The following is a 13,817-nucleotide window of genomic DNA, read 5'->3' as shown; positions in this document are numbered from 1 at the left end:
TTACTAAAGCAGTTTTGGCAGCAATTGTTGGCCAACAGAATTATATAAACAAAATAGAGACCTATAGCGCCATCTGTGGCTGCCCGCTGATTTTCTAAGGCTCTGCGTCAGAAGTGGCCAACTCCAGTCCTCAAGGGCCACCAATGGGTCAGATTTTAAGGATATCCCTGCTTCAGCACAGGTGGCTCAGTGACTGTAACCTGTGCTGAAGCAGGGATGCGAAACGCATAGGAGGGTTCCTATACCTCCTTTTGGTGATTTAATAAAATTGTTTTATTACAACTCCGCCTGGCTCCCTCGGCTGTGCGCTGCAGATTCAGCATTCTTCGCATCCCTACACTTGGACTTCTCTACTTGTAGCTGGTCACACCTCAGCAAAGAGACTCTGGGAGTGGGTAAGAATTTTCATATCAGATAAGAAGAAATGGAAGATAAAGATGATGCAGAAGTGAGTAATGTGTCTTGTTGTAGATTGCCATATACTTTATTGTACCCCCAATGAGGTTCCAGCTGTGTGGGACACTATCATTTGCCGTTTACCTTCAGGAGGGTTTATTATGAATAATGTGCACAAGGCTTCTCACCAACTTTACTGCACGTCCCACTCCATGCACGAGTCTGTCTTTTTACACCGTTGGCTATAATTATAATAACACTGTATTCTGGAACTATTTGAGCACCCACTTCTCTCTCTTTTGAATTTGCTCCTGAGATACTTGGCTCCATAAGGGGCGCTGGTATCTGTGAAGTTTAAATGTCCTGATCATGGCTTCCTATTGGCCTACGTGACTGTCCAAAAAGCACAGAGATACCGGCACCCCCTTCGGAAGTGTTTATCTCGGGAAGCGGGGGGTCGCTGGAGCTGAATTAAATGGGGTTCAGCTCCGGAGACCGCCCACTTAAAACCTATTTTTAAGAAAAAACGGGACTTTTTAATTTGCCGTTACGGAGTTGTCAGTTTTGGGACCAATTCACAGAAATCCTCGGGCCAAAGGGACTATCTGATCCGAGGAGAATCCAAAACATGTTGCCCATCTCGACGTGGGAATCCCTCTGAGATGAGTGTTGTGCTTAGAAACTATCAGTGGACAAGATAATTGAAATGTTGGTATAACATGGCATTTAGAAATGTAATCCCATCCAGAACAAGTAAGATAGTTCCAGATGATTCATTATATAATAAAAGTGGAAAGCAAAAATGTTTCGTTAAGAGCTACCTTCAACAGCAAATCTCCATCATGAACATTAATGCAGCAGTAACCAACGCGCATTGGAGCAGGGTCTATACAAGACCGCGAGATACAGTTACCTGGTTACTTTGAGCTATGTGGCTAAAACTAGGATATATACAAATGGTTACAAACCAAACTGTGGCATTCTGGAACTTATATATAGATATATATATATATATATATATATATATATATATATATACATATATACATATATACATATATACATATATATACATATATATATACCTGGCTAAATTATCCATCTTGTGGGGCGTTCTGCGACACTGTCCCATTGGACCATTCTGATTGGTTGGCATGATGGAAGGAAGATGTGACATCAGCAAGGTGAATCCACCAGAATTAAGGTCGGGAGGCTTTTTTTTGCTGACATCTAGGAGGTCCTGTATAAAAGAATAGGGGATATCATTCTCTCCAATAGGGCTGTAAACTGGTCCGCTTTCAAAGTAGCTTAGCTGCTTGCATTGCTGGCTTGTGCCTATTCAATAGTAATATTTAGATGTAATCACATGCAAGTGTCAAGACCTTTCTATGCACATTATGTTTATTCAACGGTGTGTGTCATAATTGCTGTTATTTCAGTTGTGGGATATTTTGAGTAGATGGCTAGATACGAGGTACAATGTAAGGTTGCTGTGAATAGTGCTAGAGTTTAGCAGTTTCCTCCCCCACAAAGCTGTGAATGCAGGAACACATTACACTGCGTGCAGGACAGGTGCTCGGACTGATTTAAAGACCATTATTTCTTTGCCTTGTATAATACTCGGCAACTGAATAACTGCAACCCGTGTTTCTCTGCTACTGAATTGCTTTCTCTTATACAATGGTTGTTGACTGGTATCCAATCACACTTGTGTGCCAAAAAACACAGAATATAGACATCCATACAGCACCTTACTGCATCTCATGGATACAGATGTCTTTCAATGCGAATCGCCTACCTCTGTGTAAAGGGTTACCGGGTTTTAGCTTGGGAAAAAAATAATATAATGTTTGTAGGGCTTCTAAAAGAAGGTCAGACAGAAGTGATACCTTTTTGTGAACTAGTGGTTAGACTGCAACCTTTCAGACGTCCTCCCTTCTGGCAGATTTTTACCTGGATGGTAATAAGTGTGAACTGCCGCACAGCTGGGTAACATTCTTAATATGGCGGCACACATTTAATTGACGTCCATATGCCATTGTTGGACAGGGATTGTACTCCACTGGATTCCAAGGGATATCAAAAGAACAAGACGACGACCGAAAGGAAGATGTGAGGATGAAGTTAGAAAATGTGTTGGAGCAACGTGGAGAAGAGGCTGCAACCGCAGTACCTGGGAGATCATTGGGGAGGCCTTCATCCAGCAGTGGATCCATAAGGACTGGAGATGAAATATAGCCTCGTCTTCAGCCTTTGCTGATCCACTCCTGGATGAAGGCCTCCCCAATGATCCATATACCACATATGTGTTTATTTACACATTATTACGATCTGATATGTTTTGCATTGCTTTAATGGAAACACATGGCTTCCATTGGAAAAGACAATATTTAAGTCGGTAGCATAAACGTTTTAAAAAGCAGCTGTAAAAGATGACATTGCTGGTGCTACGGGCCAAAGGTTCTGTAAAGTGAGCTGTACAAGACCACACACACGCGCACACACGCGCACACACGCAAGAGCTACAACACTTTAACATTCTTTTCCTGCCTGGAACAAAGGGGACTGCATTGAGCAGCCTCCGAACACATACACTGGGATACAAAGCCTTCCCTGTGATTTCTCTAGTCCAGATAGTTAGTTCGTTCATCGGCAATACTCATTTTTTTATCCACTTATTGCAGTGCGTGTGTAGTACACTAGGAAAGGTATGTAGTAGTAAGAGCTGTCTTTGGGGTAACAAAATAGAACAATAGCAGGGGGAACGAATATAAGCGCTCACGGTTACTACGTAGATAGCATTGGAACTATGACCCCCTGTGCAGGGTGTTGTGACGATGCTTTATTGTTGCAAAATAGTTCAGTGCAGATGAATGAGACTAAAATCTTCTTCAGCTGAGATCTATGATTAATAGATACTGATGGCTACTAAAGTAAAAGAAGGACTTTTTGTATACTGACCTGCTACCTTTGGAGACTCCTGGCTCCTGAAATACTTACCCTTTTAGTTGCCGGTGTTCCCATTGGTAAATCAAAATGGTCGCCAAATTGGCATTTGTCCTGCGGGCCAATCGGAAGACACAACTCCATCGGTGGATGATGTTACAGCATGCTATTGAGCTGGCGGCCATTTTTGAATATCTAGAAAACACTGGTGACTAAAATGTTAAGTATGTTGGGAACCGTGACATCCCCAAAAGAAAGACCCCTTTCCCCACCGAAAGACCCCCTGGCTTTAATGCTGTAAAAATAATATGAAAAATGGGGTTAGTATTGCTACTACAATGTTAGTGTTTCCATACTACTGTCTCTATACTTTCCTTCTAGGATCAGGTTGTATTTTGGGGAAGCGCTACATGGAACAATATTTTGCTTTTTGCATGTTTTTGCTTCCTAATACACTGCAGGTTCCTCTACAAGTGCAGGGATGGTAATAAATCCTTGTCAACATTTAAGATAAATAGACTTGTTCAGACGTGGCTGTAATGTACTCCTAAGGATTAAGAGATTCCGAAAGAGAAATGTTACCCCTTGTGTCTCCGTAATGCCACTAAATATTTAGAATGTGTGTTATACATATAAAATGGAATATACGCAGTTGTTAAAGTGACTAAAAAACAGGAATGTTACAGTGCCTGACTTAAAAAGATCTGTTTATAAAACATCAGGGCACAGTCTTTAGATTTTACATTGGAAGGAAGAAAAGAAATTTAATTTTCTTTGAAAAAAAAATAAAAAAAATAAAGTTGAATTGTGATTTAGTTTTAAAGTTTATTTAAGTAATGGTTTAAGCATCAGTAATCCCTATCACTCGTCACCCACTGTATATGCAGCGCTAAGATATGGCTGGTTTAGCATTAAACTAGGATGTGTTGTTAATTTCCATGTCTTTAGAAAAATAAACACACATTAGTCTTCATCTTCAAATGGAAATACTAAATGTAAATATACATAAACATTCCTTACATTGCACGTTCCTTGTAAATACAGTTACTTTATAGAAACGGCCACGTAAGGATTCTTTTATTATCCATGCAGTAATCCTGTTTTTATTAACTTTCTTTTTTTTGCTCCATTTGGAGAAATGTCCAAGGAACGCCGAGTTTTCATGCGGGGCAGTTAAATGTCTGACCCGAGCTGCTCTTGTTTGAAAACATCCACTTTTGAGGTCTGTTTTTTTTTATGTAGCAAAAGCCAACATGACCAAGATCAAGGGGGGAGTTTCATTAAGCGCCGATCCGGGTATCGCACGGCAATGCCACATTAACTACCATTCTAGTGAGTGGCAGTCTGCGGGGGTTTGGGCCGCGATGCCCAGAGCCTGAGACGACAGGTAAAATGTTACAACCTTGACCAACCACTTGACTAACTCGGACTTAAATCCATCCTGCCTACTCTTTGCATGCAACGTTCTGTTCTCCGGCGTTTATACTATACGCAGACATTGGAATATAGAAGAAATACAACATGTATCTGTTAAAATCCTGCACTTGCATGTCACGTCTGCATATTGGCCATGTTTCTGGAGCAGGTTTCATTTCAAAAGCTCGATTTTTTTTTTTTTGGCCCGTTTTCATTTAATTTCATCATTCTGATGACTCCCCTTTGGCAGCTTTTTGATGCCACTGTTGTTTCATTTCTTAAAATATAAGAACCGTTTGAGGTTTGGCAACAGGACCCAACCAGTACTTGGCAGCAATAGCTTATGGGAACATTGGCTATACTCAAGCGCAATTGATTACTTTCATTAGGAAGTAATATTTAGCGAAGCCCGACTTCCAAAAGAACATGATTGAACGGTTTCTTTAAGCAACCTCATAAAAGAGCCTCTTTGTTTCTATACTCGGTTCGGGTCTTTAACGTTAGACCCTGATGGCTTTAGTAAAAATTGTGTAGCAGAAACTTTATACTGTGGATCAAAGGAATTTATTGTATATGACGGGAGCAACTACTGAAAAATAAATTCACTTAACCATTTCACTACCTACAGTACCAGTTTAGGTAATGCCCGAGGCACATAGCGCAGGTATTATTCTAGACCCTGAAAACTAGGTAACAAAATGTCAACCGTGACCTACTTGACCTTCAGAATCTCTGTGCCTATATAAATTACAATTTCTCTTTACGAAGCACTCCTCATTTGGTATCTTTTTGTGTTTGGTTTACATAGATGGTGAAGCAGGGGAACCTGTTAATTTCAGCTCTGGGGACCCCCTGATTCTCGAGATACCCGGGAAAGGTGGCGCTGGTTACTTCCTGGTGTTCGAGTCCCTGTGTCACGCCAGCCAATAGGAACGCGGCTTCCTTTTTTTGACCTGTGTAACACAGGATATTTAAACATATTTTGGTTTCCCGTGGATGGGGATGCAACTTTCTGGAAAGTATGTTGGGGAACCAGGGGATTTCTGGAGCTGAAATAAGCGGGGTTCGGCTACTGAGACCCACTGTTTCCAACCCATGTAAAAAAAATAAGGGGGTTGGAGGGTGACCGCGCCTTTTAATTAAGAAAAAATGTAGGTTTACAATTTTTATGCAGAGTTTGACATCCGAATCCTGATTGTATTATTGGTGGGTGTATGGGCTGTCTGCCCTGGTGATTTGGGATCAGGGAGCACTGTACTATGTAAGAACTAGGATGTAAATTATAATAATAATAGCATGTTCTTGTGTAGCGCTGCTAGTTGTACGTAGCGCTTTACAGAGACATTTTGCAGGCACAAGTCCCTGCCCCGGGGAGCTTACAATCTATGTTTTTGTGCCTGAGGCACAGGGAGATAAAGTGACTTGCCCAAGGTCCCTAGGAGCCGACACTGGGAATTGAACCAGGCTCCCCTGCTTCACACTCAGTGCCAGTCAGTGTCACTCCTTCTCCATTTAGAACATACAACACTTCACAATGGAATATTTATCGTACAACAATGAAACAATAGAATTCACTTAATCTTTAACCTCCTGTTTCTTTGATTTAAATTGCGCTGATGATACTCATGGCATCAAATATTGATTTAATTATACTGGGTATTGGAAATCTTTTGGCAAGTTGGTTACTTCTATGCAGTTGTGTTTTTTTCTTTCCGTCACCACCAGCTCACTATGTGGATTAACTTTAATCCTCCTTGTTAAATCAGTTTCATGGCTGTTTTGCTTGACACAGATCACAGCATGTTTTAAAATGACATAAGGTGTTGAGCTTGGGATATTGCTTAGCTAGCTTACATACGCCGGGCGTCCTGTTCCCGTCGCGGGGCCGTCGTCGGAATTCCTGGATAAGAGGATACTGAACGTTGTTTTACACAAGGAATTTTACTGTAAAGGACTTTGGTGTCAGATGAGCAGATTAGAGTTTTGTAGGACTTTGTTCTGTGGCAGGGGTGGCAAACTCCAGCCCTTAAGGGCCACTAACAGGCCAGGTATTGGAGACATCCCTGCTTCAGCACAGGTGGCTCAATCAGGACTGAACCACTTATTGAGCCAGCTGTGCTGAAGCTGGGATTTCCCCAATACCTGGCCTGTTGGTAACCCGTGAGGACTGGGGGTTGGCCGGCCCTGTTCTATGGGTTTTCTTCAGTAGCTCATCAGATATCAGAATAATTCTGGCAAATTAAAGAGAAAATTACTTGAATTCTGCACTTTATAATAAAGTGATGCGTGAACAATTTCTCATTAAACAAGAAAGGGAAATGACAGTACCCCATATGTTTTGGGTTAAAACGGTGGGTCCGTCGGGCTCTGTACAGTATGCATTTTAAAGGAAGGTGCTGTCATTGGTGTTATTTCTTCGTTTTCCTTTTGTTCTTGTTTTTTTTTAAATTTTGCTTGAACTCTTTATTTTTTTTTTATTTGTAAACAAAATAATGGGAAAAAACGCAAAACAAGCAGGAAATCTATTTTCCATTTTTTCGGAAATGTAAAGCACGGCGCAATTTCGCTTGAATTAAATAATTGACTCCGTAGTACTGTACATCTGAACAAACGCTGGCGTCCTGATTTCGAACCCGCGAGCTTGCCCAACTTTCATTTATAGTTGATGTCCTTTAATTGGAGACAACCCATTGAAAATCAGCGGCATACAAATATGACATTGTATAGTTCAGATCTGATACAGTACATTGCTGTAGTAGGGCCCATTATTATTACTGATACCATCCTATATTATTTATTTTTCCAGACAGCAAAGCCATTGTGGATGGTAATCTGAAGCTTATCCTAGGTATGATATGGACCCTTATCCTGCACTACTCCATCTCCATGCCTGTTTGGGAAGACGAAGGTGATGAAGAATCCAAAAAGCAGACCCCAAAGCAAAGACTTCTTGGCTGGATTCAGAACAAAGTTCCTGACCTGCCTATTACCAATTTTAGCCAAAACTGGCAGGATGGAAAAGCTTTGGGCGCACTGGTTGACAGCTGTGCACCAGGTAATAATTCTTATAACTATGCACCTGTATACATGGATTTACCCTCATATAATAATAATAATAATTAGGCTCAGCACAAGACCAGCACATCCCACTCATTTGGCATGAGTCTTATTAACTGGGAGGACCATTCCTTTGGCACACTGGCGCTATTCTCATGATCTGACTTTCCTAATGAAACCGTCACTTACCTGCGACAGTGATATTAACATTTTATTTTTCCAATATGTGATTTGTTTTTTGTTTTTCCCCTAAGCGCAGTAATGCCCCTGTCTGTTTCCCAGCATCCCCTTTAAATTAAATGTCTCCTTTTTATTTAACTTTTTCAGTGTTCCCATTTTTTTCTTGGATCTGAATATGCAATGTGATGTAAGCAGCAGTGACGGGGTTAATGCTCTTCCATCGTACCCACAATGCGTGTTCTTTCTGCACAGGTTTGTGTCCGGACTGGGAGACTTGGGATCCGAAGAAGCCTGTGGATAATGCCCGAGAGGCCATGCAGCAAGCTGATGATTGGCTGGGAGTTCCTCAGGTAACAAAACATGTACAGCAAGGACCGTCTGTGCAAAAATATGTGGAATAGTATGTATGGATGTCTTTATATAGCGCCATTAATGTACATAGCGCTTCACAGTAGTAATACACGGGACAATCATATAAATAATAAATAACACATAAAGGGAATAAGTGCTTCAGACACAAAATTAACATTTAGGAAAAGGAGTCCCTGCTCCGAAGAGCTTACAATCTAATTGGTTGGTAGGAAGAACGTACAGAGACTGTAGGAGGGTGTTCTGTTTGGTGCCACTGCAGGGGGCCAAGCTTTATGTATCAGGTGTATAGTATCAGCCTGCGGAGCTACTCGTATGCTTCCTTAAGCAGGTGTGTTTTGTGGTGGGTCTTAAATGTGGGTAGAGAGTGTGCTAGTCGGATATTGAGGGGAAAAAAAAGTTGAGAACCGCAGGCATAAAAGAACCAGTTGGGCATAGAGTCAAAATGAGAAGGGGAAAGTGAATCCGATGCGTCTGTGACTCCGGTCTGCTTATATAAGAAATGGGCGATGGAACATGCTAAGTTCCAAGTTATAGGGAAATATTACCTACCTTCGGCTTGACAAAGAACATGCTACACTATATGAAGAGGAGAAATGTGGCAACTTTTTGCCCCCTAGTTAGCAAACTTTTCGGGATTTGGCTCTTTTTGGTTTGGCGAAAAAGTTCTCTGATGCAAAAGTCGGTAACAAGTTCGCTTAACGCTAAAAAAGTCAACGGGCGTTACATGTTCACTTAATTTCCATGACTTTAAAACAAACACACAACAAAAAAAAGTTGCAGGCCACAAATTAAATAAAGCTAAATAGCGAATTTTGAACAATTTGGGCTGTTTTGCTAGAACATTAGGCACCAAAAGTGTAATCAAAAAGTATGCGGTATTTTTGCACTTTTTGGAATGTTTGATCGGAACAATTGAAGAGAATCTCCGCAAATTCACACCTCTCTAATAAAGAGAGCAATGTATGAAAGTATTATGTATAATCTTGGGCAGGGGGTGGGCAACTCCAGTTCTCAAGAGCCACCAACAGGTCCGGTTTTCAGGATATCCCTGCTTCAGCACTGGTGACTACGTTGAAGACTGTGCTACTGATTTTTGAGCCACGTGTGCTGAAGCAGGGATATCCTGAAGACCTGTTTGGTGGCCCTTGAGGACTGGAGTGGTCCACCCCTGAAATAAATGCACATTAAACTTGGTTTGGTTCCTGCCCTTCAGCATTGTCCAAAGTAAAAAACCTGTTTATCAAGATTTTGACTTTTGACACAGATTTCCCAGTTCCGGGTTTGGGGCCTCAAGTTAAAAATCATATATCTTGACTTAGGAAATGAACAGCAAAATGTCTAAGAAGGTTTTTTGCCCCTGAATACTTTCCCAAAATGCTTCTCCGATAAGTGGTATTATCCTTTTAAGAATGTTCAGAACAACGGTCCACTTTTGTCCACACCAGTCAATATACTGAATATAATGGAAGTTATGCATTAAAGGAGCCGTCCTCTGTGCTCCAATATATATATTTGTTTACATTGGATTCCAAGCTCCAGAAAGCTACAAACCTGTAAAGGTAGCTCCACTTCAGGGGAAACAAAATGGCACTTTAAATCTCCCACGTTGCGTGGACCAGTAAGAAGCTGCATCACCACCAGTTGTGGCTTCTTTTTGGCCCTGCATGACCAGTGAGATTTAAGTATGCGGAAGCAGGACACAGGAGTAGAGTTATGTCCGGCTCTCTCACTCCCCCACTCCCTGTCCCCTCTTCCCCCTCCCCCCCCCCCCCACTGTCGGTGGCCCTGTGCGGAAAGCACCTTTCCTTGTATCTCTGAAACCAAGGGGTTCCCAGTGCAGAAGTTAACGCCGTTCAGCTCCGGGGACCTTCTGCCTCCCACCCATGGAAAAAGAAGGGTGGGTAGGGGGTAGAGGGTTCATTGTACATTTGAATCTTGCGGTTCTTTAGGGCATGATCAGGGTGCACCTGTTCTTCACTATTAAAATCTCTAATGTTCCAGGTGATTGCCCCAGAAGAAATCATTCACCCCGGTGTGGATGAACACTCCGTGATGACCTATCTGTCACAGTTCCCCAAAGCTAAACTAAAGCCAGGAGCACCGTTGAAGCCCAAACTGAATCCGAAGAAAGCAAGAGCCTACGGACGTGGTAAGACCTCCTTTTATCACTTACCGTGTTCAATTGATGACGTTATTTCTGCCTTCCCCATAACTACACTTTTTAGTTGGGATCTGCCCACGGGGTTGGAACCCATTTCTTGCCATTCGTTGCTCACCCCCATGGTAGAGATGGGATTAACGTGGCATAGTGACATGGGCTTTCTATTGGGCCACGTAACACAGGAGATTTGAACATCCATTGTGTTTCCCCTGGAGGGGAAGGTATCGGGGCTTCCTTCAGTGGTAAGTGTCTCGAGAACCCGGTCCTCACCGGAGCTGAGGACATCCCGGGGGGACAACAAAAATCCATTTGTACAAATCTTACTTTGGGATGAAATAAAAAATGTGCTAAGACCTAGTTTTCTCTGGAGCTTGGAGGTGTGGTGGGTAGGTATCTACATGTGCGGCACAGAGGGCCGTGCACACCCATCGTTTGCTGCCCAGCACTAGAGATGGGAAACGCACTGCAAAAGCCAAACTCGGCAAAGCATTGTTTGCAGTTCTTCCTGAAAGTAGGATTTACTAGAGACCGAGCGAACATGTTCACCCCAGATGTTTGGTGTAAAAGCAATGGTTCACAAAATATCTGACATCACTGTAGGCTTGCAGTTGCCCTGAGGACGTGGGATTTTGTGCTTATCCATGTGCAAGGCGTGTTTTCTGCTGGCGGACTGGTGATTAATATGATTCTTGTTTTGTCTGATAGGTGTGTAATGTTGTTTATATACAGAGTCATGCAGCAAGCATATGATGTAACCATACACTGAATGCACAGGTACAATGAAACCCGGCCCTTAGGGACATGCTGTCCAAGGTGTCGCCACCTGATTCACTGTAGGATTAATTCACAAGGAGGGACTGTAGCTCTTTAAGTGGAGTCTCCCACATCAGTATTAAACTCAATAGGCTTATTCTACCTTTAACCCAGAAACGGAAGGGTTGGGTGTCGCCTCTTCCATTTCTCTGCATTAGGGAGAGCTTACTGCTCTCCTCCGTAGGAGAGAAGGGTGTGATCTACCCTAGGAACTGAGCACACAACGGGCATGGCGTGGCTACTACATCAGAGATGGCTAACTCCAGTCCTCAAGGGCCACCAACATGTCAGGTTTTTAGGATATCCCTGCTTCAGCACAGGTGGCTCAGTGATTATGACTGAGCCACTGATTGAGCCATCTGTGCTGAAGCAGGGATTTACTGAAAACCTGACCTGCTTGTGGTCCTTGAGGACTGGAGGTGGCCATCCCTGCTCCAGTTGGGCCCCTGGAGCACCAGACCCCATGATGATGTGGCCACATCTCGAGACACCCAAAGGGTTAAAGCGGGAATGATGGATTTTTTTAATTTGCAGAATAGTAAGCTGAACCCCCGTACTTATCCCAACTCCGAGCACGGAGATATTGGCTTTTTTTATGAGCCAGTGAAAGTTAAAGGATGACCGTTAAGATCATCCAAAAGAAGATGCGATCTCCTGCTCTGATGTTGCAGCTTCCTATTGGCCAGTGGGAGTGAGGCTTGCATATGGAAGCCATATTGATTTCCCAAGAGGGAGCAGAAGCATAAATATCTTAGGAATTGGGTGTCCCCAAAGCAAAATCTCTCCCCCCCACCTCCCAGTTCTAAATCTCTAAATGTTGTTAACGTAATTGACTTTGTTTATATAATTTTAAAGGTCAATCTGCTTTAAACTGTGTCAATAAAGAAATGTTATTTCAGCAGGAAGGATGTTTAACACATTGTTGCAGGCATGCAATAACCATGATAAATTAATGAAAACATTTTGTTGGCGGCTTTTACACCCGTCATATATTATTCACTAAACATTCAAATGTTTTCATTGCTCTGCAATGGACTGTTGGGTTTTCTGGCAGCAAAGTGGTTAATAAATAAGTCCCAGTGGGCAAACCCCAGCTCCTCTCCTTCGCAGTCCGTGGTATGTGGGCGTCGCAAGAAAACCTAATTCCCACAACTGAACAAGAATGGGGTTTTATCCCCATAATGGCTATTCCCAAAGGGGAGAGTCTGCTTTAGAAAAGGTGAAAACTGTTCAAGATGGTGTCCAGGTGCATCACCCAGGTGCCCAAGCCCCCTCACAGGCTGCCCAACCCCCTCACAGGCTGCCCAAGCCCCTCACAGGCTGCCCAACCCCCTCACAGGCTGCCCGACCCCCTCACAGGCTGCCCGACCCCCTCACAGGCTGCCCGACCCCCTCACAGGCTGCCCGACCCCCTCACAGGCTGCCCGACCCCCTCACAGGCTGCCCGACCCCCTCACAGGCTGCCCGAGCCCCCTCACAGGCTGCCCGACCCCCTCACAGGCTGCCCGACCCCCTCACAGGCTGCCCAAGCCCCTCACAGGCTGCCCAGCCCCCTCACAGGCTGCCCGACCCCCTCACAGGCTGCCCGAGCCCCCTCACAGGCTGCCCGACCCCCTCACAGGCTGCCCAACCCCCTCACAGGCTGCCCGAGCCCCCTCACAGGCTGCCCAACCCCCTCACAGGCTGCCCGACCCCCTCACAGGCTGCCCGACCCCCTCACAGGCTGCCCAACCCCCTCACAGGCTGCCCGACCCCCTCACAGGCTGCCCGAGCCCCCTCACAGGCTGCCCGAGCCCCCTCACAGGCTGCCCGAGCCCCCTCACAGGCTGCCCGAGCCCCCTCACAGGCTGCCCAACCCCCTCACAGGCTGCCCGAGCCCCCTCACAGGCTGCCCGAGCCCCTCACAGGCTGCCCGAGCCCCCTCACAGGCTGCCCGAGCCCCCTCACAGGCTGCCCGAGCCCCCTCACAGGCTGCCCGAGCCCCCTCACAGGCTGCCCGAGCCCCCTCACAGGCTGCCCGAGCCCCCTCACAGGCTGCCCGAGCCCCCTCACAGGCTGCCCGAGCCCCCTCACAGGCTGCCCAACCCCCTCACAGGCTGCCCGAGCCCCCTCACAGGCTGCCCGAGCCCCCTGTGTAGTTATCGGTATCACACAGGCTGCCCACGTTTTCTCGCACTATATACATGTGCAATCCCCGCTTACTGCATCATTCCACATTCCAGCAGCAGCAGGGATACTGTGTAAATGTAGTAATTTATATATTAATAGTGCGTCGCCGGCACTATAATCGCAGCCTAAGGCCGCTGCCACGCTTGGCGCGCTCACTTTTATGTAATCAAATTAGCATGGCCGCGCTGACGCTGTGCACGTACGCTTAGCAAAGCGAGGCGCTTGGGGAGGCAGGGAAAATTAATTGCCAAGCGCGGAAGTGTCATATAACCCATCAGCACCAGTCAATGCACACACACACACACAC

The 13,817-nt window shown here is 44.7% G+C and overlaps 1 protein-coding gene across 5 annotated transcripts in view; it reads left to right on the top strand.

The window, feature by feature from the left end:
• The window catches only part of FLNB (filamin B), a 166,727-nt gene that overhangs the window by 61,985 nt on the left and 90,925 nt on the right, over window positions 1-13,817 (top strand). For all 5 annotated transcript variants that reach the window (XM_075574819.1, XM_075574814.1, XM_075574817.1 and 2 more), the window contains exons 2-4: window positions 7,565-7,813; window positions 8,248-8,345; window positions 10,369-10,516. In XM_075574819.1, coding sequence (XP_075430934.1) covers window positions 7,565-7,813; window positions 8,248-8,345; window positions 10,369-10,516 — 495 coding nt within the window. The remainder of the gene's footprint in view (window positions 1-7,564; window positions 7,814-8,247; window positions 8,346-10,368; window positions 10,517-13,817) is intronic.

This window comes from Ascaphus truei, chromosome 17 (genome assembly GCF_040206685.1).
Source record: "Ascaphus truei isolate aAscTru1 chromosome 17, aAscTru1.hap1, whole genome shotgun sequence".
Taxonomy (NCBI): Eukaryota; Metazoa; Chordata; class Amphibia; order Anura; family Ascaphidae; genus Ascaphus; species Ascaphus truei.
The sequence above is the reverse complement of the archived record's forward strand: the minus strand, read 5'-3'. Positions and strand labels throughout refer to the sequence as shown.